The sequence below is a fragment of the Nelusetta ayraudi genome, unplaced genomic scaffold (genome assembly GCF_046127955.1).
Source record: "Nelusetta ayraudi isolate G7.1 ecotype Tasmania unplaced genomic scaffold, CSIRO-AGI_Nayr_v1 ptg000169l, whole genome shotgun sequence".
NCBI lineage: Eukaryota > Metazoa > Chordata > Actinopteri > Tetraodontiformes > Monacanthidae > Nelusetta > Nelusetta ayraudi.
The window spans coordinates 1,378,494-1,405,441 of NW_027466219.1; the positions used below are offsets into that span (position 1 = coordinate 1,378,494).

Sequence of the window (26,948 nt, forward strand, 5' to 3'; positions counted from 1 at the left end):
TTTCCTCTGGCAGTTTGTATATTTATTTTAAAGCAACTTCTTTTTGTAAAATATAAATACAAATTATGAGATATTTTAATTACAAAGTTAAAACAAAAAATATCACACCAAAAATTACTTTTACTGCAGTAGCTTCCCTGTTATGTACAAGCTCTGTGCCAAAGGGGTGAGTATCAACACCCAAAAAACTTTATTATACAAACAATTTTGCAGTTCTGCATGTTAAATTACAGTCTTTAACAGGAAGCAAAAAACTTTGAAAAGAAGAGCAAGAGAGTTTAGCCCCTGAGGCTCGAGCGAGCGCTGAAGTCTGAGGAGGGGAGAAAAAAAAAAGACATCATGTGCTTCCTATAAACACAAATACCACATTCAATAGCACAGTCTCAGTACTATCCTGTACAGCTACACACAGGCACAACGTGCTGCACGCTCACAATCCTCACCTAATTGCCGACAACAGGACAACAATCTGTCGCCATAAAAAAAGAAATCTTCCAGAAGAGTTGTGAGCAATATCTGAAAGGAACCCAAAAAAAATCTCTTAATATTTTATGTATTTATATATTTATATAGATAGATTTATTTATTTTATTATTTTTTTTTACATATATTAATTTAGAAAAATACGACCATCACTCAGTCTATATAGAGTCACAAACAGGGTGGGGGGGTTAAGCGTTCAGCAGCTCAGTCCGCCAGCACGTCGAGTCCATCTGTACAGTGCACCAGAGCTGGTCCAAAGCCGAGCTGCAGCACGGAAACTAAAGGTCCGGCTAAGGCAAAAAAAAAAAAAATCCTCCCAACCTTGGGTTGGTTCTAAATTAAACCGCAGTCTGTGGAGTTCGAGGTCCAGGTTCCGGTTGGCTTCGGCGATCAGGAGGAGGCCAACTTGCCGACAGCCTTGAGTTTGTCCTTGAGTCTGTCGGCCGAGCGGTCCCAGCGCTCGTCCAGGCACTCCAGCGTGGAGCCCAGCAGAGCGGCCAGCTCGGCGCTGTCCTCCACCAGGTCCAGTAGGTCCTTGCTGTCCGGCTGGAAGCCCTCCAGCTCCTCGGGGCAGGAGAAGAGCTGCGACAGGGACGCCTGCCGGTAGAACTCGGCCTCGGCCACCGTCACCACCTCCATGTGCGGGAAGGTCTGTCGGAACCCGCGGGCCGACATGCGGAGCCGGCGGAGCACATCGGACAGTAGCAGCCAGTTTCTGGGGCTGAGGAGAGAGGAAGCGAACAGAGTTTAGAGAGGGAGGAGAGGAAGAGAGGGCCCAAAACGAAAAAAACAAACAAAAAAAAAAACGCAATTTAAAAGTTCAAGTGTGTCTGCAGTGCAGATCAGACGCTCACCCTTGGGAGAGAGACACCTGGATGTTGTAGCAAGGCAGCAGAGGTCGGTCCGAGAACTCAAACTCAAACACCTCCTTCTTGTCCACCTCGTCCTCGTCTTCTGGGCCCGGAGGGTCAGCGAGGATGTCATAGATGCCACCCTCTTCGCTTGACTCTGATGAGACACACGTGCAAAAACAACAGAATATGAGTTGACCTGGTCTTCAAGGATCCCATCATGGTTTTACTCCAGCCTGTTAACTCCACAGAGATGAGCAAGTCCCTTCTTTGCTTTGTTTGTTTGCTCCACTTTCCACAAATTGAGCACTAAAACGTGGCTGAGGGTCGTCGGCCCTTTGTGACATCACAAAAGTGACTGCAACCTCTCCAGCCCAGACCAACTTGATTTTATCTCCTTTGTCTACTTTCAAAGATCTGGTGACTCAGAGTTCTTAATTAATTGAGTCTAATTCAATGAACTGTCTTCAGAACCTTTAAAAAAAAAAAAAAAAAAAAAAACTCTACAAAAGCTCCAGCGGTACTGATGGAGGAGGGGGGCCCTGAGTCAAAACGGTAACACGCACGCACGCACGCTCACACACACACACAGCGCTGATCAGTACTCACCGCACACAGAGCTGCCGTAGAATTCCCAATAAAGCCCCGGGTCGTCATCGGAGCGGCCCTGAAGGTCAGCAAAATAATCTATGGAGAGAGGAGAGGAGCACGGCTTGTTATTCAAGAGCCTGGGCCCCGGGGACACACAAGCAGGCGAGCACAATTGCCCTTTAAGAAGACCACGGCAGGAAAATGGATAAAGAGCGCAGCGAAGAAAAAAAAAAAAAAATAACTGAAAAAAAAATAGACGAGGAGGGGCAGCGTCCAGAGAGAAGAGAAACAAACGGAGCATTTTTTTTCTTTTTTTTTTATTTGGTGGGGGGTCGAGGGGGTTGTGGGGGGGATGGGGTGCGATGGTCAGGGGCCAGCGGCTGGACCGCGGGGGAGGGGAGAGCGACCGTCTCCGCCGGGCCCGAGCTGGCTCAGTTCAGAGCAGGGCTACACACGCGGCTGCCAGGAATCAAACAAGAACCACACACAGCCACCCAGCGCACACATGCGCCGACGCGCGAAAAACACACACGCACACACAGGCACGCATGCAGTTGCACGCACACACACAAGCAGAACGAGCGAGATGGAAACAAACAAGCCGAGGGAGACGGGTAAAGAGCGCACACACACACACACAGCCAGAGCGGCGTGTGTATTCAGCACACGCGCGCACGCACACACAGAGACAGACAGACTTGCCGAGCGAGAGAGCGAGCGAGAGAGCGAGCGAGAGAGCGAGCGAGAGCTGGGCTGTGTGCCAGCTCTGAGGCGCGGGGCGTCTGGCGTGTGTTTGGAGGGATTAACGGCCTCCAGATGAGTGGGACCAGGTGGAGGGAGGGCAGCCATCGCTCACTCTCGCTCATTTTCTCTTCCCCCCGCCCGCCCGCTCGGCCTCTCTCTCCCTCTCTCTCTCTCTCTCTCTCTCTCTCTCGATCGCTTGCTCTCCCCTCTGCGCTCTGTCATTCTCGCCCTCCGATCGATCCGTCCGTGCGTCCCGGCAAATTCAACACCATATTTCCCGGCCCGTCCGCCGGATAAATCAAAGCTTCACCTGTTTACAGAGGTGTGAACTTACACCTGTTCATTATCGCCCTTGTCCGACCCCCCCCAGACCCTCCTTCTTTCCCCTCCGGGGTCCTTTAACCCGAGGCTCCAGCTGCGCGGTTCACATTTTATCCGCTTGTAATCGCTTCCGCGTTTTTCTCTTTCTTTCCTTCCCGCTTTTTCCTCCCTCCCCCACCGCTTTTTTTTAACGCGTCGTCTTGCCGCTTCAGACGAGGCCCCGATCGACACGCACGGCGCGTCGAGCCTCTAAGCGTGACAGCCTGGTGTAAGAAAAAAAAAAAGGAAAAAAAAGAAAGAAGAAAAGACACGCTCAGGCGCTCGCACGCATACAAAAAAAAGAAGAAGAAAAAAAAAAAGGCACAGGCTCCAGCCGGAGCGAAGCCCATTTCCGCACGTACGCTGAGCAAACACAGTCGGCGTTGCTAAGTTACCGGGTAGAGGGAGAGAGCCGAGAGGCAGCAGCAGCAGCACGCAGCCCGGCGGGCTGAGGCTCCCTGACTAACAGGTGGTCGAGGGAGAGGGAGGGAGGGGTGAGGGGGATGGAGGGAGGGGGGAGGGAGAGGCTCGCCGACGGGGAAGAACAGGATGACAGAGACGGACGCGTCTTGTAGCAGCGGAGGCACCAGCGGCTGGGGAGGTGCGGGGTGGGAGGGTGGGGGGGGGGAGCTGAGGATTAATGGGGAGGAAGGAAGTCGCAGCAGCGGCAGCAGCGGCGGCAGCAGCAGCGGCAGCAGCAACAGGTTGCGCGCAGGTCGGCGAGGGAAGAGCAAACAGTGAGCGGAGCCAAAGCCCAGCGTCGGGTCCAGTCCATCAACTGTTTACCCTCGCTGGGCCCGGACGACACGCTGGTTCCCAGCCTGTCGTCTAAACAGAAGCACATGTGTCCCAATCAGGTTCAGGTCGTGTGTATTTAAAATCCAGCGAACGTGTTTTTGTTTTAAGGTTAAAAGATCTCGAAATGTCTTTAGTTTCACTGCATGTAGGAGATGAAGGAGGAAGGCAAAAACAACGGGAAAGACTGCATTACATGAACACTTCCACCGTTCTCTGGGTAGTCGAGGTGCAGAATGCGGCTCTTTAAGCCTCGGCCGCACGTCGACGAGCAGCTCTGACTGTTCAGTTTGGTCTTTAGTCGACACGCGCGAACATTTAAGTCACCGACGACTCTCGGGAAAACTTGATGACGGCGAGCACTGTCAGAATACCACTCTGCTGCTCGTTAGGAAACTGAGAGTTTTTTGGGTTTTTTCTAAAGTTTCCCTTTAGACCTCACGTTCTACCCTAAAACAACAGCACGCAGTCATGGCCAAACTAGCGCTAGTTTCACCCTTTCAAGCAACAACAACAAAAAAAAAAAGCACCATTCACTACCCAGAATTCAATTTTGCACCAAAACACGGTCCAAATCCAAACATGAACTCTCTCACTTTCAGCAAAGACGAGGAGCGCGTCCGCTGACAAACACTCATTGGGATCTTACCAGTGAGGAAACCCTCCATGGTTTCGCTGTGGGTCATCTTCAGGAGGCTGCGGCCAGAGTACGTGGCCAGGGTGGGGTCGGCGCCGTAAGACAGCAGGATGCGAACCACGTCCAGGTGGTCGTTCTCCACGGCATCGTGGATTGGCCTGGACACAAAGGTTTCATTTGGTCAGAAAGGATCGGCAATAAAATCGCTCGTGACTACGTTTTTTAACCAAGGTTTCCCCATTGCAGCTGAACTATCCAAAGACTTGACGGAGCCAACTCTAAATCTCTGTCAGTGCATGCTTTCTGAAAAGTGGAGTCAGCCAAATCCCAAACTGGCACGGTTAAAGTTAAAGTTCTGAAATTGTATATCAAATTAACTGTTGCTGGCTAATCTTTATGACTTATTGCAATTCTATAAAATCTGCTCTTCTGTAGACACTCAGCAGCTGCCAACAATGATTTCCAGAGAAGAAGCCTCCTACTGCATGTCCTGACAACACAGGAGGGTAGGCACACGCATTTTAATTTTTTTATTTATTTATTTTTTAAACTGCAGTGTTACTGATTTTTCGGGGGCGACTATTATCCTGCCAATAAACATTTAAAACACATGAAAAATTTTTTTAGTGATGAACAAACCCCAGCTGAGATAATAACAAACCCTCCAGGAGTTATGGCGGTGGGGCATTGAGAAAGAGAAATCAAACGGTCGGCTTTCATCATCAGCTGCAGGGTGTGTGCAAATAAAGAGCGCTCGTGTGTGTTTACCTGGTTCCGTCCTGCGCGCTGCAGTTGATGTCGGCGCCGTAGTCTAGCAGGTGCTGGACGATGGTGAGCCACCCGCGGGCACACGCCTCGTGCAGGGCGCAGTAGCCGGCGTAGTCCCGGTGGTTGACCTCGCACACGCGGTTCTCCAGACAGTAGAGCACCACCTCCTGGCAGGGGGGCAGAAAGGAGGACGGCGGTTAGCGCGACGCACTGAGAGCGATTGTCCGAAACAGGAACTCGGCTCAGTTCCTCCTTTTCCTAATCTCCCCCGCCCCCACCGAGGAAACGCAGAGGGACGGACTGTTTGCATTACGTGTCTCCTCGTCTGACTCGTGTATGAGGGACTTGTGTGGCTTAGGTTGTCATTACACAAACACACACTCACACACACGCAGACGCAAACGCCACATAATGCCAGAGCTGGCGCCGAGACCCGTCGAGAGGAGACCAAGTGTGACTCAACAGCGTTCGGCCTGCCAGAATCTCGGTTCGTGCGCATATGAGAGCGTGTGCGAGTGTGAGCGCGAGCGTGTTGCGGGCCCGAGCGCGTCTGTGTGTTTGTGTGTGTGTGTCTCCGCGTGTGCGCTCCGTGGTCGAGCTCGGACACGGCCGCCAGCTACGACGCGTTTGCTCCGAAACGCAGCGGAATGAAAGCGGAACAAAGAGATTGGACGGAGGCGCTGGAAAGAGATTCCCCGCAGTCGGCGGCCGCGACAGTTTGGAAATCCAGCTCTAACTAGTCAGACAGTTTCTTTCTTTTTTTTTTTCCCTTTCCCCCCTGTTGGACTGGAGCGAGAAAACTGGCTACTGACGGAAAACTTAGCGGGGGGAGGAAGCATCTAAAAACGAAAAGGTCCTCACGTCGTTTCCCCGCAAACGACGACGGAGACGCACTGCACTGTGCATGCCAGGCCACTAGTGGGCGGTGTAATTATAGACCAAAGGAGCAGAGTGGATTTTGTTGAATTCAAGAAGTATGACAACGATGTCTTTGCTGGAAACAAAGCACTGCTACGACAACACATCTCCAAGTAGCTTCGCAAAACTCATCAGGGTCAAAATCCATTGTCGCTATTTCTACAGTTCATGCTGTATTATAAAACAAACAAAAAAAACACTGTCTGGAAGCCGTACTCCACTGTCGACATGTGCAAGAAAGGCCGAACAGCAGCAGAAGCGAAAGCTCGCACTTTGGAAATTCTGCAAACAGTGGTGGGTTCGTGGTCGTGGAGCCCCCCTGGGGGTTGCGGGGGGGAGGACAGGCTGGCGGGAAAAAGATCTAATTTTTTGTTTCACTTAATATACTTGAATATGCAAGCGAGCGGCGAAACCCATCCGGCATCCAGACACATCCTGACCCGCCAGCGTGCCGCGGCGCCGAGGGGGAGGAAAGCTGCTCATCTGAACCTGGGGAGTGACTCCAAACTTCCATTTCTATGCTAATTCCAGCCTGCCTGCCTCGTCCAAGTGTTTATCTCGCTCCTCCACTCTCTCTCTCTCTCTCTCTCTCTCTTTTTAGCACAGAGCGGATGTGGGGGGGAGGTGAGAGGAGGGAGAGAGGAAACGGTAGAGGCGGGCGGGAGAGGAAAAAAAACAGGCCGATGGAGGCGAGTGGGGGAGGTTTGGGGGGGTGGAGAGGAGGGGGAGGAGTGGGGGGGGGCGACACCCCCAACAGATGACAGATTAATGAATCTGTGGATGAAATCTTGCCGGGGCTGTCCTCTGGGCTGCGGCTGATAATAACACGAGATGAGCGGCGGTGGTGTGAGGAAGGAGTGGGGGGTGGTGGGGTCGAGTCATAAAAATTGCGAGAAAAGTGCACGGGCGACGGACGGGGGGAAAAGAGGGAGGGGGGGAAAGAAGTGAACAAGTGCGAGAGAAAGAGAAAGAGAGAGGCTGCGTTTCCATTACCCCTAGAATTGCACAAAACCTAAATATCGCAAAAGAAAAAAAAAAAAAAAGATAAAAAAAAAGATAATGAAATCGCCTAGATATCAAAAAAGCTTTCAAATATTGCTAAAAGGTTTTGACGCTCTCACGGGGTAACGTATCGAAAGAGAGTTATACCGCAAAAGTGTCACGGAAACCCTTTTTTCGCATTTACACGTCACTGGACGTGACGTACAGGGTCACGTGACCAGTTCACTTCAAGTAAAAATGGTGCGTTACGTTCGGACGAGAAAAGAAAAATATAACAACCATTCTCGACAGCAAACAAACATTTACGAACAATCGCAAACGAGATTTTACGAGAATTACGTCCCGCAAGTCAAGATTTTACGAGAAAGTGAGTGGGCGGGGGGGTTGAGACGGGACGAGGAAGTGGGACGGCGCTCCGTTTTGCCCGCTGGAGAGAGATTCAGGAGCGCCGTGTCGGAGCTCCCCACCCCGTCCAACCTCCACCCCCTCGGGGGAGGATTCCACTCGCCCTGCCCGGCGAGGCAGGCAGGCTGACAACCAGGCGAAAAATACTCCTTCCGATATACGGACGGACGGAATGAGCCGATATATGCGGCTCGACGTGGCGCGGCAGCAGAGTATTTTCGTGCCCGCCGACGTTTGCGTGGCTGTGGAGGCGGCGGCGGCAGCAGCGCTAAAACCTCCGCAGCCGCGTTTAATATCGCTGGGAGCGAGCGAGGAGCTTAGCGCCGGAGCCGCGGCTTCCCGCCACACTCGCGCACGCGCGCGCGCGCGCGCACACACACACACACACACACACACACACACACACACACACACACACTCCTCCGCAGTAAAATGAGACAGCCCTCCCTCCCCTCCGCCCTCTAATCTCCCTCTCTAGAATGCTTCCCTGCGCTCGGCTGCAATCAATGCATCACTCAGACATTTAACCCCTTGCGGAGCCACCTCGTATGTACCTCGCACGCGCACACGCACGCAGAAAGGTGGCGGCGTTCTCTACGTGATAAAGCGGCGTCGGTTCTGTGCAATAAAATCGCTGCGTGCCAAGACAAGCGGGACGCGTCGCCGCCTGTGAAAACTTGGCCTGCGAACCGCTGAAGCGACCAGATCTGAGACTAAACCGATGGTTTATTAGATCAGAGGCAAAGCTCAACACAAGGCGCCGGCGCAACTTGAAACGTTGGCCCGAGCCGTCGCTAGCTAGAGGAAGCGGAGGATGACCTTTAACTGCTTATAATAAACAGGCGTCACTGAAAGTTAAACCTATTTGATGGCGACACGAGTCATTTGGCCGGACTGGTCTGTAAAAACTGGGGCTCATTGCGTTTAAACGGAAGGTTACGCGATAGACTGCCCCCTGGTGGAAGGAGGTGGTATGAGGGAGACCCATGCTCAACAACACACAATGTGTCTGCGAGCAACACTTAGCAAAACAAGTTCATAAGTGTTCATAAAGAAAAATAAACAACTTCAGACTTTAAAAAGTGGAACCCCAGCTAGACTGCCCCCGGGTGCAAAGAGGCAAAATCAGAAATATTCCCCAGTGGACTAAACTGATGAGACAAGCATAAACTAAAGTTCAACCAAAGAAGAACTGAAGAAGTCGGCGTTGCTATTTTGTCTCTCAAAGAAACAACATTTTCACCGCCTGAAAACGCCATTCCGACTTGGCGCCACCGACGCAAGCTAGTCCGCTTCCCAACCCCCAATCCTACTAACCCCGCTCGGATCACATGCGGATTTTGGGGAGGGGGGAAAAAAATCTCAAGTGATTCATGTGCCGAGAATAAATGACAGATTGCACCTTTATCCGCGCTTTCAATGGGCTGCGCTGAGAGGCCCCGAGCCCCGGCACGAGGGGGGGAGCGAGGGAGCGAGGGAGGGATGAAGACATCCGCAGAATCTCTCCTCATTACCATTTCAAATGCGCGGAGAGCGAGGCAGACGAGGGAGGGCCACAGAATAGTGGAGGGGGGAGTGGTGGAGGAGGAGGAAGAGGAGGAGGAAGGACGGCAGAGTGGGCTTTGGTGTGCGCAGGCACGGATCGCGGAAAAAACTAAACGAACATGAAATATGCACGGTGTCAGCCGGGGGTGCAGGGAGCAGCACGGGACGGGCCGCCTGCAGTGTGTGTGCGCATGCGTGCGTGACGCCGTTGTGCTTTTTAAAATTTTTTTTTATTGCATGTGCAGGTCCGTACACGTACGGGACACCTGTGCATGTGCAGGTCTCACAAAACTGTCCCCCCTTTGTGTGTGTGCGTGCAAGTGTGTGAGTGATAGTGAGAATGTGTGTGCGCGAGTCCGTGTGTGTGTGTGTGTGTGTGTGTGTGTGTGTGTGCGTGCACGCCAGGTGGCTCCGAATTTGTGTGCGCAGGTCTGTGTGGGTGTGCGACAGCGGCGGCGGCGGCGGAAGGTGTCGCTGCACCGCCGAGCATATGGAGGCGAGAACGTCGGGAAGCCTGCGTTGCGTGTGTGTGCTCGCTGGGTCGAGACGCCCGTTTGGCTGCGCATATTTCTGTGTGCGAGCGAGCAAGTGTGTGTGCGCGCGCGTCTGGGTGTGGGTGTGTGTGTGTGTGTGTGTGTGTGTGAGTTTGTAATCAGCATGTGAGCGCCGTCTGCATGCGTGCCTGCGTCTCCCCGGCGTTCATATCTCTCTGCCTCGGTGCGATAAGCCCGGAGCTCGCGGCGCTAAAACACCAGCGCGAGACGAGCGCATCTGCAGGCTTGTGTGCAAGTGCGCGTGTGTGTGTGTGTGTGTGTGTGTGTGTGTGTTCGTGCGCGCAGGGCGGTATGCATAAATTGGTGTCTCTCTATACGCACATCCGTGTGCGTGTGTATGTGTGTGCGTCTGCATGAGTGTGTGTGTGTGCCTGCATGAGTGTGTGTGCCTGCATGAATGAGTGTGTGTGCGCCTGCATGTGTGTGTGTGTGTGTGTGTGTGTGTGTGCGCCTGCATGAGTGTGTGTGGGAGCCCCAGGGGTCTGCCCCGGGCTTATCACACGCAGGCAGTGAGAGACGAGCTTCCTGAAAGCGAGGGAGAGGGAAAGAAAGGGGAGGGAGGCGGGGAGGAGGGGGAGGGCGGGGGAGAAGGCGGGGGTGTTGTTTGCGCAGCGGTCAGCGCCTTGTTTGTGTAGTCTCAGGTTTTCTCTTCCCTCCTCCCTCTTTTCCCCTCTCCACACGCGGAGCGCAGGAAGGGAAAAATGTGAAGGGGGGGAGGAGGGGGGAAGTGAGCTGGGCGGATGAAAAAAAAAGTGGAGGGGGAGGGGAAAGGGGAGGGGAAAGGGGCGGGAGGAGGGGGAGAGAGAGAGGAAAAAAAAAAAAAAAAAAAAAAAAAACGTCCGAGAAAAGACGCATAAATCAGAGAGGAGCCGGCTTCTCTCCAGCACGGCTGACTGAACCCTGCCGCCGCGCTGTGCCCTGTGTGTGTGTGTGTGCGTGCATGCGTGCGTGCGCGTGAGAGGAAGCGAGCGAGAAAGCGAGAGAGAGAGAGAGCGGGCGGGCGAGCCGGGGAGAAAAACAGCCGCCGCCACTGCTAACCACAGTCACCACGGCACATTAGAGGGCCATTAGAACGCGATTATACTCCCAGTGCTTACCTCTCATTCACACTCCTGCTCTCTCTCCCGCCACTCTCGCTCGCACACACACACACACACACACACACACGCAAACAGAGACGCGCTCTCTCCATCCAATAACGTCGGCACCCTCGGTGTGCACAGCAAAAAACTTGCGCGCCATAAAACGGGCGGTTAATGAGCGACAAAAGATACCTGCGACTATTTACAGCGGCAGGACAACGCCTCTGCTGGCCATTAAAATCATCACGTGCGGGAAACGGAAAGACGAAGACGGAGGTGAAGGTAGTGGCGGCAGTGGTGGTGCTGGTGCGGGGGGGGGGGGGGGGGGCCGGAGCGGGGACACACACACACACACACACACACACACACACACACACACACACACACACACACACACACCACAGAGTGCAGGCTCCAGTGGCACTAAAACCACTTGGATCTATAAATCAATTTGTAAGATCTGTCAACATTGGGCGGCGGTGGGAGGTGGAGGAGGTGGGGTATGGGGGAGCAGTGGGAGGGGGAGGAGAAGCGTTTAGGCTGGGGGGGAGGGGGGGGGGGACACAAGGGACGAGGCGGAACGAGACGGCGGGCCATCCGACTTTAATTAAAAGCATTCGCAGCGATGGGAGTTGAGCGATTCGGCAGGAAGAGACGCCTCCACGTCTCCGACGGTCCCGGGCGCAGCGCGATGAGAGGATCCGGTTTCCGAGCGCGCGCGTGTGTGCGCGAGACCGGCAGCTACACACAAAGAGAGGAAGACGAGGCACCGTGCGGAGGGGGGAGTGGAGGGGGTAGGAAAGGGAGGGGGAGAAAAATAAAAAAAACTTCCGATGCTAGAGAGGCAGCGAGCATCAGTCTCCTATAATGATCCCAGCGATCCCTCATGCTGTCTGCGCACGCACGTGCACGCGTGTGAGTGTGTGTGTGTGTGTGTGTGTGTGTGTGAGAGAGAGAGAGAGAGAGAGAGAGAGAGTGTGTGTGTGTGTGTGTGTGTGTGTGTGTCACACTTCGCCTCGCAGAAAATTAATGAGATGTGAGTGCGGAGCGAGGCAAGAGGAGAGGAGGCGGAGGGGGGGAGGAGGAGGAGGAGGAGGAGGAGTGCGTGTGTGTGTGTGAGCGGGGAGGAGAGGGAGGAGGAGGAGGAGTGCCAACGACAATCTGAGTCACAAAGAGAGGAAGAGAAAGAGAGCGCTGAGAGGAAAAGAGGGAGGGGGGAGGGCGAGAGCGGAAACCTGAGAGAGAACGAGAGTGGCGGGCAAGAAGAGGAGGAGAAGAAGAAAAAGAAGAAGAAGAAGGAGGAGGAGAAAAAAAAAGCCAGAGTACGGCGAGAACAAAGCGCGAGTGGGGGTGAAATAGAGGGAAGCGATTCAAAAAGCAAAAAAAAAAAAAAGAGAGGCAGCGAGGAGCAGATGACAGATGCGAGCGAAGATTAGATGGAGTGAGACGATTTTCAGAATAACAAAAAAGAAGAAGAAGAAGAAGAAGAGGGGAAAAAAGTGCAGCGGCGGCAGGCGAGGAGAGAAAATGAGCTCCATTTAAGAAGGGAGGGGGAGATTCAGCAGGAGGGAGGGGTGGCGTTTACCTCGTAGCCCAGCCGGGCCGCCCGCTGCAGCAGCGTCTCGCCGGCGTTCTTGTTGACGATGAGGCGGCGAGCCTCGGGGGGGATGGGCCGCACGGCGGGGGACTCGGCGGGAGGGGCTGCGGCCGCCGCCTGCTGCTGCTGATGCGGCGGCGGCAGGAGCAGGAGCGGGACGCCGGCAGTCCTGCCGCTGGCCTGCAGCGGCAGCGAGGGCGGGCACAGCGCCGTGGCGGTGGCGGGGGAGCGGGGCTCGACCGGAGAGCCGGGATAATGATTAGGAGAGGCGGCGGCGCCGTTCCTCGGGGCGCTCAGCTGTGGAGGAAAGGGAGAGAGGGAGGGGGGAGCCAGCGTGAGACACACACTTATATGCGCACAGTCAAGGACACACAAACACACACACGCACTGAGGAGCGGACGCAGGTGGGGAAGAGAAAAAAAAAAGAAAATTCTCCTTCACGCGAGTCTGAGCGACTCACAGATTCCGCGTCTTATTAAAACGCACCATAAATCATCGCTCCATCTATTTTCAACACCCGCTTCCTCCTGCGCTCAGGGTTGCCAGGGGTCTGCTGGAGCCTCCCCCAGCTGTCGCAGGGCGAAGGCAGGGCGACACCCTGGACAAAAGTGGCCACTTCGTCGCAGGGCCACGTACAGTAGCTGCGTTTCCATGACCCCCGTACGTCGCCTCTGGCGACGTATAAATGTGAAAAAAGTCTTTCCATGACACTTTTGCTACATATCTCGATACCGGTACGTCTGAAAAACCACCTCATGAGAGGGTGGAAACCTTTTAGGGTACTTGAAAGTTTTTTTCTCCGAAGTTTTGGTTTTCATTACCAGTTTTTTAGTGCGATATTTAGGTTTTGCACAATTCCAGGGGAAATGGAAACGCAACTGTAGAGACAAACAACCCCTCGCACTCTCATACACACCTACGGACGATTTAGAGTTTCCAATTCACTTCACAGGCATATTCTTGTTTTTGTGAGGAAGCCGGAGAACCCGGAGACACGCGAACCCTGGGAATCGAACCCTCGACCTCCTTGCTGTGAGGCGGCAGCGCCGCTAACCACTGCACGACTGCGTTGCCCCCCAACCATCATAAATCAGTTCGTGGAAAAATTTGAAGAAAAAAAAAAAGGTGGTGGTGGGGGGAGGGGTCGAGAGAAAAACGCTCACAGGTTTCACACCCGGCAAGCGCTTCGCCCCCCCCCCCCCACCCCTCCACCACTGAACCCTGCAGGTTGACACGCCACTTTTCTTTAACCGCTAAACCAACAGAGGCCTCAGCGTGCAGCGCAGGAGGGGGGAGGAGTGCCCGTCTCTCTCTCTCTCTCTCTCTCTCTGCCTGCCCGCCTCGCCGCCGCCTCTCTCTCTCTCTCTCTCTCTCTCTCTCTCGCTCGCTCTCTCCGTGTGTGCGTGTCTGAGCGAGCGCACGCGGCGTGCGGCGCCCTCTCGGTGGAATTCTGTGTCGGAGCAGCTGTCAGGGCCGAGGAGGAGCAGGGAGGGGTGCGAGGGGGGCAGGGGAGGGTGGGGGTTGAGCGGCTGCGCGGGCGGAAAACAACTCAGCCCCCCCTCCTTTTTTTCCCTTCCGTCCCACCATCAATTTTTCCCCAAGCTCGCTCGTTTTTTTTCCCCCCCTTCGTCTTTTTTCTCCCCCCCCCCCTCTCTCTGTCTCTCTCTCTCTCCCGCCACAGCCACCGCCTTCGCTTTTGAACTCCGGCACTTCACACGCTCCGCCGTGGCTGCCACATTCCTCGCTCCTCCTCCTCCTCCTCCTCCTCTGAGCGAGGGAGCGGCGGTGGCGGCCCCTTGTGCTCGGCAGCCAGCGCAACGTTCTAATTGCTCCGGGCTTTTTTTTTTCTTTTCGCGTCGTTATGTCAGGAATGCTCGCAAACACGCACAGACGCTCGGCTGGCACGCACTCTCTCTCTCTCTCTCTCTCTCTCTCTCTCTCTCTCTCTCTCGCACACACACTCACGCACTCACCAACGACACACGCGCTCAACAATTAGGGCCGCGGACGCAAACACGTGTGCGTGTCGACGGGGAGCCGCTGAGGGCGCCGTGAGGTCAGAGCTCCTGCGGCCCTCACAGCGCTGTAAACACACTTCCTTCCTCTCCTCTCTCTCTAGCTGTGTTTCCTTTACAGTTTTTCGCAAAATAAAAGCGATATTTCTAAAATTTCGACAAAGTACAATTACAATTTGCAGGTGTTTCCATTGAATGGTGTGAAGCGCCGTAAGCCGCAATTCTCGTAAAATCTCATCCTGGGATAATTATGAGAATTCTCATAAAATCTCGTCCCGGCAAGATTTTTACAAGAATTACGTTTGCATTTGTTTGTTTACGTTTGTTCGCTGTCAAGAATGGTTGTTCCAGTTTTCTCTTTGAAAAAATAATACGTCCGGGCCAATCAAAACGCGTGACCCCGTACGTGATGTCCGTTGACAAGTAAATGCGAAAAAAGTGTTTCCATGACACTTTTGCGATATGCCTCTATATATCGATACGTCTGAAAAACCACCTCATGAGAGCGTAAAAACCCTGTAGCGACATTTGAGAGGTTTTTAGAAATGTAGGTGTTTCCATTACCAGTTTTTTTTTTTGCGATATTTAGGGTTTTTGCAATTCTACGCGGTAAGGGGAACGCAGCTACAATCTCCCTCTCTCTCTCTCTCTCTGACTCAGCTGTGTAATCAGAGGCGCCGACCGACACACTCACCTCGTCCTCCTCCTCCTCCTCCTCCTCCTCGTCGCCTTCGGCGGCTCCCAGCTCGGCTAAGCGGTGGCGTCGGGGGTCCGGGCTGCCCGTCGTCGTCGTGCCGGCCGGCGCGGCCTCCCTCCGCCTCTCGCCGCGCTCCCTCTGACCCGTGTGCTTGGTCTTGCACGGCCGCTTGCCCTTGGGCTTGTCGGCGTCGCCGTGGCGACGGGGCTTGAGGGGCGAGGCGGGCGAGAGGGGCTCCCGCCGCGAGAAGAGGCCCAACGACGGGGGCAGCGGCAGGGGCAGCGGCCGGTCCTTCAGCTGGCCGGGGGTGAGCGGGGAGGCGGCCACCACCACTCCTGCAGGGGAGGGGGAGGAGGGAGAGAGCGAGAGAGAGAGAGAGAGAGGGAGGGTGTGAGAGGCTCGGCTGGAAGAGCGGGGGAGGAGGTTGGTGGGTGCGGGGGAGGAGGGAGGGGAAGGTAGCGCAAGGCCATCTTCCACCCTCTGTTGGTTTATTAATGAGCGCACCCGAGCTGTCTGGGAAGCGCAGCGTGCCTGCTCGCTCGTGAAAATAAAAGGCGCACGCACGCACACACACACACACACACACGCACACACACACACACACACACGCACAAGCAGGCAAATGCGCACGCGCGCACACACACACCGACCGACCGACCGACATCCTGGCGTAAACACGGCGGCTTGCCCGCGCAGCTCATTCACCGCAGCAAGGACACGGCGGTGAGTAATCTCCTAAAAACAAATGTGGCGTCCCAGGTTCCTCCTCTCAGAATACATATTTACCAGCAAAAAATATGTATATAGCAAACCAAAAAAAAAAGAGAAAAACAAAACTGACCTTGAAGCCGCAATGTCGCGAAGCCCTTTAATAGCTTAATGGAAAAACGTGTCCCGACAGAATCGGCCGCGAAAACCCTTTTTTTTTTTTTTTCCCACCCGCATGTATCCGGGAATCACTCCTGGCTCTGATCCGTTTTTACGACGTGCAATATATTAAAGAGGCGCATTAAATCTCGGCTGGCCGGCCCGGACTAAAACGCTTCCCCCCCCTCCAAATCCTCCGGTTTTCCGGTTCACGTATCCCTCAGTGGACAATAAATAAATAAATCAATAAATGAATGAATAAATAAAACGGCGGAACGTGTTTGGAAAGGCTAACATTTAAATTGCGATGACGAGAAACCAAAATCAGATTTATGACTGGTCGTCGAAGCCACACGCAAACCGGCACATGGCCGACGGCTGGTGTGAACTTTCGACATTCAGCGAGCGAAAATAAATACACTTCAAAAAGTAAAAGGGGCGTGTTCCGCATGATAGACTTCACTTTATTTTGGTAGCACGGTTTTAAAAAGGAACCGGCCAAGTTCAACGAACGCCATATTGGTGAGAAAGCAGATTAGTTAGCGTTAGAAAACTGGCTAACTCAAGCAGCTCTGCCAGGTAGGAGACAAGAAAAATGCCGTTGTGAAGGAATTGGTAGATTATAAACACTCGAGAAAAATAAGTGTTTGAATTAATTCTGTCAAACACGGAACAAAGACGCAAGGCAAGAGAAAGAAAGAAAGAAATAAGAAAAAAGGGACAGCACTGAAAGCCACTGTGAAATAACCATGTCAATTGTAAAAAAAAAAAAAAAGAAAAGAAAAAAAGAAAAAGAAAAAAAGGGGGGGGAGTTGCCACGGTGATGTTATCAAAAGCGGTGAAAAAAAATAATTCTGTGGCCAATCAAGGCCTGCGGTTTGTGCAGGAAACATTAAACCCAAATCTCCCCCTGTTTTATTCACTTCCTTTAATCTCGCTCCCGCTCTTTCATTCCGTCTTCGCCAGGGCCTCCCTCTGCCTCCATTTGGACACATGGATGAGGGAAAACCCTGCTTTAATAAGAACGAACACACACACGCACACACACACACACACACACACTCTGCCTCTTTCTCCACGACTGGTCTTGGAGGGGAGGTGGGAGGGGTAAAAAAATTTTTAAATTCATTGATGACACATTAGTCACACGACACCTGCCCACACACACCCTCCCTCCGGCAGCCACTTTTGCTCGTTTGCGTTTTCATCATCGCTCCGAGAGGCCGAGCACAGCGAGACAGAAAGAGAGGGAGAGAAAAAAAACCCAGACGAGAGACAGAGGAGGGGGAAATTTAAGTTCGGCGTCCTCAGTTCCTGTTTCTGATTCCCCAGCCGTCCTTCTAGCGGCAGGAAACATCCCCTACCTCGTTTCCTCTGCACCCTCCGCGAAGCCTCGCGGAAACCCCCGGCCGCTCGCGCAAGAAAGTGAAGCCGCGGACGTATATTTCCGTTGCGCCGAGAGAGAGAGAGAGAGAGAGAGAGAGAGGAATGACTAGCGGCGCTCCGCTTGGTTCGTACCGTTCAGCAGCTTCTCGCAGCCCCACTTCCTGTTGATGTCGGCTCTCTGTAGTGCCGCCGCCGCGGCCGCCGCCGCTCGCTCGTCCGTCTCGCCGGGCCGGAACTTGCGCTGGGGCCAGGCTCCGTCGGGGGAGGCGGCGCCCCCGGTGGCCGGCTTGCTGAGCCGCAGCCCCTTGAGCTCGATGCAGACCTTGAGCTTGCGCACCTCGTCGTCCTCCTCGTCGCCGTCCTCGTTGTCGTCGTCGCTGCAGGCCTCGTCTGCGGACGGACACGCACACACACACACACACACACACACACACACACACACACAGGGAAACTGTTTAGATTTTTCATCCCGCACACGGATGCCCAACTCCTGAAACGTGACAAATTTGCCCGTTTTGAGAGACGTTAAACCTCCGCCTCGTATAAAAAGGAAGAAAAAAAGTCAAGGCCCCGTGGAAAAACTAAGCGTGGCCGAGCTTGAACGGCACTTTATGAGCTGACATATTGGACATAAAAGTCCTCTTCCTTGCAAAGACGCGCCGCTCTCACCTTGCGCAACACACACACAAGGGGGGGAGGAAAGGAAAAAAAACAACCTATTGTGCGGACTTGCATAGCAACTACGGCTAAGCCGGCCATTAATCACGATACGGTAACGGCTTGTTAAATTCCCCCCACTGCCGAAAGCCCCGGGAGTTTACACGCACATGCGGCAGGCAAGCGGGATATGAAACAGAGACGAGGAGGGAGGAAAAAAATGGGGGGGGGAGGGGAATTAAAAAAAAAAAAAAAAAAAGAAAAAAAAAGAAAAAAAAAATCAGGCAAGGGACACAAAGCAATAAAGACGGGGTGGTGTGGGGTGGGGGAGGGGAGGGGAGTCCTGAAATTCACAAGGGAAGGGTGTTTGACTTGTCCGCCAGTGCTGGGGGTGGGGGGGCAAGAGCGAGCGCGGAACCGCGTGCCAGAAAAAAAAAAGAAGAAAAGAAAGAAAAAAGGGGAAGAAAAAGAAGAAAAAAAAGAAGGGAACCCAAACAGGAGGAGGAAAAAAAGAAAAAGGAGATGAAAAGAGAAGAAAAGAGCAGCTTTGAAGAGGGTGAGTAAGCGCAGAGCGGAGCGGAGGAACGCCAGAGCGGCGGGAGGAGAGACAGAATGGCCGTCCCCCCCCACCCCCCCCTCCACCTCTCCTCTCCTCTCCTGCGCTTCTGTCTCGGCGCCGCGCTCAAAGGCAGGATTAAACGCTCCTCTGAGCTGGCTGCCACACAGAGCGGAAGACGGGACGGCGAGCGGCGGCGGAGGGGAGGGGGAGGGGTTGCGCGCAACGCGACGGGCTGAAGGTGGAATTGATTAAAGAGAGGGAGGGGAGTGAAAGAGACGGGAGTTTTTTTTTCCGCACCCCCCCCCCGATTCCAAAAAAAACAACAAAGAAATCAACACGATGGCTGAGTGTAATGAAGAGTGGTGGTGCTGGCGGTGGGGGTGTCAGAATTTCGAGCAGTGGTGGGCAAACTTTGGTTTGACTGGTGGGCCACAAGAAGCCCAACGGTATTTAGCTCTATGTTGAAATGACTCTTAAAACACTGAGAAGAATGGATGACATACAGCTATTTTATGACTTACAATTGATAGAATTTCTTTAAGTTGGGCGGGCCGGATTAAAAAGCTTGACGGGCCGCATATGGCCCCCGGGCCGTAGTTTGCCCATGTGTGCTTTAGATGCTCGAAAGCAGATTTGAGAGAAATAAAGAGGTGAATTTTGAAGGACAGTGAGAAGGTATCTCTTCCATTGTTTCTCACAACAATGTTGTGATGAGTCAAGTGCATCTGAAAACACACAGTCGTGGGAGGTCGGCCGTTTGTGATGTCACAAAGGGCATCCACCCCGATTTGCTGCTGAGCGTAAAGTTGATGATAGATAAAAAAAAATAGATTAAAAAAACCACGATGTCGCCACGATGAGACGGCGCGATGATATTCACCTGCAGCCATCCTGGCCCTTTTCTCCGTGTGCGACGTCCTGTCTCCCTCCTCCTCTTCCTCTTCTTCCTCCTCCTGCTCAGATGCGGAGGTGGGGGGCCTCTTCCGCCCGCCAGGCCTTTCCTGCTCCCCTGGGAGGCCCCTGGGGGTCAGGCAGTAGCCTCCGCCGGCTCCGCCGGCTCCTTCGCATTCCCAGTCCGGGCCCCTGCGGGCGGCTTCCTTGAAGCGGCTCGGGGACGGGGGCTCCTTGGGGCAGCGCTGCAGCACCGGCACTCTGTTGTTGGTGTACAGCGGCCGGACGCCTGAGCGAGCAGGAGAAAGAAGAAGCGGGGGAGGAGGAGGGAGGGGGGAGGGGTGAAAAAAGGGAGCCGGGAGGAAAAGGGAAGCGGAGATGAAAGAGGCCCCAAAAAAAAAAAAGAGAGAACAGAGACGGACCACAAAGCGGAGGTGGGGGGTGAGGGGAGAAGGGGGAGGAGGGGGCAAAAAGGGGAGGGGGAGGGATTGACAGAGGGATAATGCCAGTTAAACACCAGCCAGCTTTTATTCCGCTTTAAAGACGGGCAGTAAAACTTTGATGGGGTAAAGACTTTTTAATCTGATGTGAGCCGAGCCAGAGGGCTGACGGGTTCAGCGCCGCCGCCGCTCGCTGCGCGGAGAGAGGGAGGGAGGAAGGAAAGGGGGAAAAAAAGAGGAGAAAAAAAACATCCTGCGCACTGGCTGCGCACGGCGACTCCCCTTCCCTCGCCCCCTCCCTCCCTCCCTCCCCCCATCTGCTCGCTCTGTCCTCCCCCACGGCATGACCGCGCCACGCCCTTCTCACACTGAGCGTGACTCCCCCCCCCCCCTCTCCACCACCACCACCCCCTCCTCCCCCGCCGCCGCCACCACGGCCTCGCTCTGCCTCTCCGTCTCCCTCCATGCCATAATTAGGCTCACACGTCAGCCACGGCCTCGCTCCAACACACAGCTGGGCTCCCGGCCAATGTAACCAACCCCCCCTCCCCTGCCCTCCCCTCTCCTCACCCCTCCCCTCTTCCCCCCTTTCCGTTGCGCTCTCGCTCATCCGCTTTCACCCACTAACCCCCCCCCCCCTTCCCTCCCTCGCTTTCACTCTCTCTCTCTCTCTTGCTTGCTCTCTCACGCAATCTCTGCTCGCCTCCCCTTCCTCTCTCCGCCGCCGCTCCGCACAGATAAGCACAAAAGACTTCTTGAAAATAAAACTCCCCCGTCTCTCTCTCTCTCTCTCTCTCCCCCGTCTCTCTCTCTCTCCCCCGTTTCTCTCTCGCAGGCTTGTCCGCAAACCGCCCGCCACCTAGCTTGCGCGGGTTTGTGTGTGCGGAGGCCTGTCTTTTTTTAGAGTGACCCCGTCTTGCCTCGCCGTTCGCGCCAGCGTGTGCACGCGCGCGCGTCCATTGTTTGCATGTGTCCCCTTCTGAGTGCTCATTTGCAGGGTGTGTGTGTGTGTGTGTGTGCGCGTGCGGTTCCTCACCCTCTGCCTCTCCCTGCCTGGTGGTGTATTGGCCGTGTTCCAGCGCTCGCTCTCTGTGCTGGCCGTCTGCCAGCTCCCATCCCGCTGCTGCTGCTGCTGCTGCTGCTGCTGCTGCCGGGGCAGACACACACAAAACGCCACCGCCGCCGCCCTCCTTCTCCTTCAGCTCCAGCTCTGAGAACCGCATCATCGCCCGCTGCACACACGCACAGACACACGCACAGAAAAAAAAAACGCAGAGGGGAAAAACCCATGAAAACCACTCATCGGCTGGCCGGCCGCAACGCACAAACCTCTCTAATCCTCAACCTGGGTTCAGCAGCTAGAGAAGCAAAAAAAATGTAATACACACATATATATATATATATATACACACACACACACACACACACACACATATACATACATCAGAAATGCATCAGAAATCACATTGTCTCAAAAAAAGAGAAATGCCAAAGAAATTAGACCCACACACACATAAACACACGCGCACATAGAACACAAGCACACAAACACGCACGCACGCACGACAATAAAGGTGGAGAGATAAATCACAAGCATGGCTTCAAGACACAGATTAGACAACTGCAGCCACTGCGGCTCCATGCGCTCTGGGGCTTAAAGTCCTGGCATCTCCCTTCCAGAAACAAACATGGACAGAAGACACACACACACGCACACAAACACACACAGCCCTAAGGCAGAGAGGAGGAGGCGAAAGAGTAAAAAAGAAAGGAGCAAGGTAGGGGGGAGGGGGGGGGCGGGAGGGGGGGGAGGAAAAGAGGAGGGAGCGGCAGCACAGAGCATAAAGGAGACAGAGCCCGTCAGAGGCATTTGTGATAAGAAATGTAAAGAACTGACCTCCCAGTTAGTTGCAGGTTGACTTATATTACTCCCCTCTCTTGATATGACTTCCATCTAAGCAATTAGAATGGGGGGTCTCAATATATCTGTCCATCATTTCATCTTTGCTTGAATTTAAGTATTTACGCAACGTTTATCCACATGTTTATTGATTTACTTGTATTCAACACACAACAGGCAGCTACAATCCCACACAACACAATTGAATCAACCTGAGTCAAGAGGTCAACTAGCGCTGCATCAAAACCATCAAATATATTTCTGAACAGCATGAGAAGGGTAAACTTCAAATTGAAAACCTGTACAAAAGATTTTGAGCATAGACAAACACAGTGTTGGTACAGATTTTGTTGTTTGTTTGTTTGAGGTTTTTTTTGTTCATCCGCCCCCCCCCCTCCCCTCCTGTGCCCATCGACATTCTCAACACGTTCAGGAATCGACAATTTAATAGTTTGGTGCTGCAGCTGTGGGTTGACAGGCATGACACAGACACGACCACAGGTTTACAGGGCACGTTCGCAACAACACAGACAGACATGTGCAACCTATTAACATATCTGCCTCCGAGCCAGTGGATAATGTGGCATGGGATCTGTTTGTGCTGCTAGACTGAACACCGTGCGCAAGGAACCCCAGATGACGGTCTAAGTGAGCGGATCCGTGCGCATGTGCGTGTGGGTGCGGGTGTTGCTATAATTGCAAATTTTTACGTATGTAAAAACGTAATCGGATTATGTGGTGCTGCGTGTGTGTGTGTGTGTGTGTGTGTGTGTGTGGGGTGGGTGGGTGGAGGGGGTGAAGAGGGTCTTTGCGCCATTCGGGATTCGGGACATATATCATCTTGGCTGGCAATCTGTCATCGGCAGCGCGGGCCAGCGAAGTGTTGGATGGGGTGCGTGTGCGTGGGGGAGGGGCGGGGTGGGGGTGGGGGTGGGGGGCTGTTGAATGGGGCCATGCAGAAGGTCTAGGAGGAACCCTGAAGAGGACAGCTGCTGTTTTTTTTTTTAAGCGCACGGCAAAACCCCTCCGCTGGCCCTAACCTTGAGGTTAAGCATAGCCAGAGGGGGTGTGAACTGTGAGTCTGCCACAGTCATGCTCCGAGAGAGAGAGGACGGGAAGGAGGGAGGGAGGGAGGGAGGGAGGGAAAAAAATAAATGAAAAAAAAACAAAAAAAAAACAACTACAGCGTACAGCTCTACAGCAGAGTCAGCACTCACGCATGCAATAGCCCCAAGCCAGTCACACAAGCACGAGCATGTGCAGACACACAAACACGCACGTACGCACAGATATAACCTTTACGAAGGCGGCCCCCGCTAATGAACATTCAGAGACGGCAGCCCTGGTTAACCTTTGAACTGCCCTCCCTGGTAGAGGGGGGGCCTCCGCCGGCCTCACACCAGCCCTCCAAGACAATGATAAACTACGGGGGAAGGTCAAGCCCATGGCGAGGACGGTCGCATGACGCCGCTTCATTATGCCGCGCCGTAAATGCGGGGTATGCCAATTACATGCGAGGTTCGTCGTTCTAAAGAGGGCGCTGCGTTCTGCAGCCAGGGGATTGGGGATGAGGGGGGGCCCTTGGGGTGGGTAGGTGGGCGGGGGGTAGGAGGGGTTCATATCTGCGTGGATGTTTGAGCTCAAAGTGTTGGGAATGTTTGCATGTGAGGAAAAAAACAAAATTGGTCACAACGCCCTCTCTCTCTCTCTCGCTCGCTCGCTCTCCAGCCCATCATCCAATATAGCCTGTAATCCGTCTACCATACAGAAAAGCGCACGTGCGCGCACACGTAGGCGAGTTAATGATCTTACCTGCAGGGCTCTCTGCTCGCGGCTCAGCTTGCTGGAGTCAGCATACAGCTCGGTGGTGACGCACTTAAAGCGGTCGCCAACGTAGCCCGAGGAGTTTGCGATCCTTTTGGCCAGACTGGACGTGCGCGAGCTTCTGGACGAGGCGTGGCCGCCCTCCTCTTCCTCCTCGTCCCCTTCCCCCTGGGACTCGCCCAGGTCGACAATGGCGTCCTCCTTCTCGCTCTCCTTGTCGCACGCCACCAACACGTCGGCGTACTGATGAGCGGCTGGCGAGCGACGGCCGTCTCTGTCCCCTTTGTCCTTGCCGGAGCTGCGCTCCCCGGACGTGCGGGCGCAGCGCAAGGTGCTCTGGTCCTCGTCGCCCTCGTCTGAGCTGGCGCTTGATTCCTCCGAGCTCTCGTCGTCCACGTGGACGGACGGCCCCGGAGAAGTTGGGGGTGAAGTGGCGTTCACCCCAGTAGTGCCTGCGTTGAAAGAGCCGGGCTGGAAAGCCTTTGGTTTCTCTTGGAGTGTCTCTGGCTGCCAATCGGACGCGCTGGGCTTGGAATTGGGGGAAAGGTGGTGCTGTTGGTGATTTGGTTCATAGTCGGAGGGATTTTGGTTACTGTGACAACATTCATTTTGGTTGAGCCTGCCGTTGGTCTCAGCAGAGCCTTGTTTCCCGACGGCTGGGGTGGATTCCACGTCAGTGTCTGAGTGAACAAGGTCAATGCAGACAATCTTTTCCTGGGACGTTCCGGAGGAGGAGGATTTGCTTTGACTTCCCCCTTGACCGTACACCCCTGCCTGCTTGTCAAGCTTCACTTGGCTTCCCTCTCCCATTTCTTTGCCAGTAGTTTGATCTCTTTGGCCTCCACATTCTTCGGCGGCCACCCGTGATTTCTCCTGGCCCCTTGGCTTCACTGAGGCGTCTCCCCTTTCGGGCAACTTGCTTTCTGAATGACTCTGCATTAAGGGATGGGCCATCTCCTGCGAGTTATAAGCAAGGTATTCCCTCCTGGGCCAGCTGGAAGGTTGTGGTAGGGTATCGGGTGCTTTGCTGCCAAGTGGGTTGGGTACAGGCTGTTGTTGCCCAGCAATACCGGGTGCGGGTAGACTGGACCCTTCCCTCCCATTGACATCGAGTGTAGTGCCATACCATTGGGGATGGTGTAGTGCAGATATTGGTTTGTGTAAGCCAGACTGTGGTTCAGGTAAGGGTCACTTTGAGGCAGGTACAGGTGGCCAGGGGGGTGACCGTTCTCTAAACAAGGCCTCTTGTATGACGGCCCATCTTGACTCGTGTCGGGTCTCTTTGTGGCATGGGAGGATTTCTCTGCTGCCTCTCTGTGGTGGCTCACGACTGATGCGTGTTCTGGTTGCCCCGGACTGTGTCTGACCCAGTCACCACTGGGCTTGGGAGAAAGAGCCTTGGAGCTACTCAGAGAAGAGGGCTGAGCAGAAGTGACATTCAGGGCGGGCTCTCCTATCCTTGGACAGGACGAGCTCCGTTGCTGAGGGAGAACCCTCTCCATACTCTTGTGTTTGATGACAGACGGAGGGGAGCCTTTGGCTTGGGAAAGGCCAACGTCCGCGTTGGGCCTCGAGGAAGGGGGCACGGCCTGTGTGTGCTGCGCGTGAGTGGACGACTGACTCGGTACAACCCAGGAGGAGTGTAAAGTGCTGATCATCTCTGGCCTCTCTGGGACCTTTGAAGAAGTGCTGCAAACCACAGAGTGGGGATGGGAGGAGGGAGAGAGCGACAGGTTTTGCTCTCGGTTTGGGGGCGCTCCGTAACGTGTGCCCGAGGCAATAGTGTCCATCTTAACTTGGAATCCGTTGGGTCCCAACTCTAACAACCTGCTGGACAAATCCAGCGGTTTCTCCGTTGGTTCTCTGGTCGCTTGGGGCTGGTGAGGTCCTCTTTCAAAACTGGGTTTGGAGGGCGACCTCGTAGCTCGCCTCTCAGCCCCTACGCTTCTGTGTTCAGGCACTCCTTCTCTCGGCCTCGGTTTGTGGGGGCTTGGCCGAGCGGGGAGGCCTGCTCGGAGGCCATGCTGCTCACAGAGAACGGGTGAGGAATGGACTGTATGGATGACGACGGCGCCGATATTGAAGAACTAGAGGAGACAGGAGGCTGCCCCATTCTTGCCACGGGCCTTTGCAGATCTGGTGAACTCTCCATGAGAGAAGAGGGAGGCTGAGAGAGGCGAGCCAAATCGGCAGGCAAGCTGGTGCTATTCCCACCGTTGGTGCCATTAGTGCTAGTGCTACTGGTGTTTCCGTTGGTGCTCGAGGCCTTCCTTGAAGGGGGTCTGCTTGGTCTGCTGCCCCTGCTCGGGGATCGTTCCCTGTCTAAAGCGGCCTGATGGTGCTGAGAATGAGCGGCGGGCTGGTGAAGCTGCTGTGCAAAAGGTGGGGGGACGCCAAGCCCCTTGTCTTGGCAGTGTACCAGGGACGAGGGGGCCACTGTGACGGCAGGAATCCTCATAGCGGGGGCCACCAGGGGAGAGGAGATGGGAGAGGGAGGATACATATAGTAGAGTCTCTCGGCAGCGGAGGCCGTGGCAGCGGGGTTAACGTTCCCCCCTTGGGCTGCACACAGAGAAGAGTAGGCCAGGTGCTGAGGGATATAGTGGCTAGGCATGGGGGGTTTGAACATGGTTAGGGCTGCATACTTTGACGTGTCCACGAAGGGATACATGCTTGCTTCGTGGTAGGGGTTGAGCCATGGCAGACGGACATAGGCTCCACTGGCACTCGCCAAAGCCAGCTCAGATGCCTTATCTCCGGGCCCGACTCTGCGTTCCAAGCCTAAACCTTCAGCTCCGGCTCCAGGAACCAGCAGAGGCTTGTGAAGATTTGGAGGGGTTTTGTACAGGCTCAAGTATCCATTAGCAGCCTTGCGAGTGTCCAGGGGGCCATCAGGCTTGTAGATGAGTTCGGGGAGAGCATCCCTGGTATAAGCGAGGGGAAGGCTGGGGGTCTCTCGGCTCTTTTCCCTGGCAGTGCTCGGATGCCCGAGTACACGACCCCGTTATGGAGACTATGCATCAGCGTCCCTCTGTCCAGCCCCATTGCTGCCAGTGGTGTCAAGCGTGCATCCACCTGTGCCAAAATGCAAAATATGAACCAAGTGCAACTATTACACAAAAACAGAAACCATGCAAAGACATGGAATCAAGATAAATCAACAAAACCAACACTTTCTCTGCATGAGGAATTTGGTAATATACCGGTGTGGGTAAACTATCAATTCTGAGATAAAGGCCTTTTGTTTGATAAATGGGGTAAAACGAAGCGTGCCGTGTGTGCAGGACTTGCCATGTTTTGCGTGATATGGTTCCCTTGTCTTAGTTCCAGGTTGGTTTGTGTCTCAGCATCGACATCACGAACAGATGTTGCCCTGTGG

The 26,948-nt window shown here is 54.3% G+C and overlaps 1 protein-coding gene across 1 annotated transcript; it reads right to left on the bottom strand.

Annotated features, from left to right (window-relative positions):
• On the bottom strand, positions 1–26,380 carry bcor (BCL6 corepressor). The gene is given in 14 exon segments (XM_076014646.1): positions 1–1,204; positions 1,338–1,491; positions 1,944–2,021; positions 4,474–4,619; positions 5,230–5,396; positions 12,321–12,629; positions 15,043–15,380; positions 17,431–17,688; positions 19,395–19,694; positions 20,882–21,077; positions 21,743–21,799; positions 23,558–24,559; positions 24,562–25,574; positions 25,577–26,380. Coding segments are annotated over 14 exon segments (5,013 nt in total). The 5' UTR covers positions 26,241–26,380; the 3' UTR covers positions 1–873.
• Between the last annotated feature and the right edge of the window lie 568 nt (positions 26,381–26,948).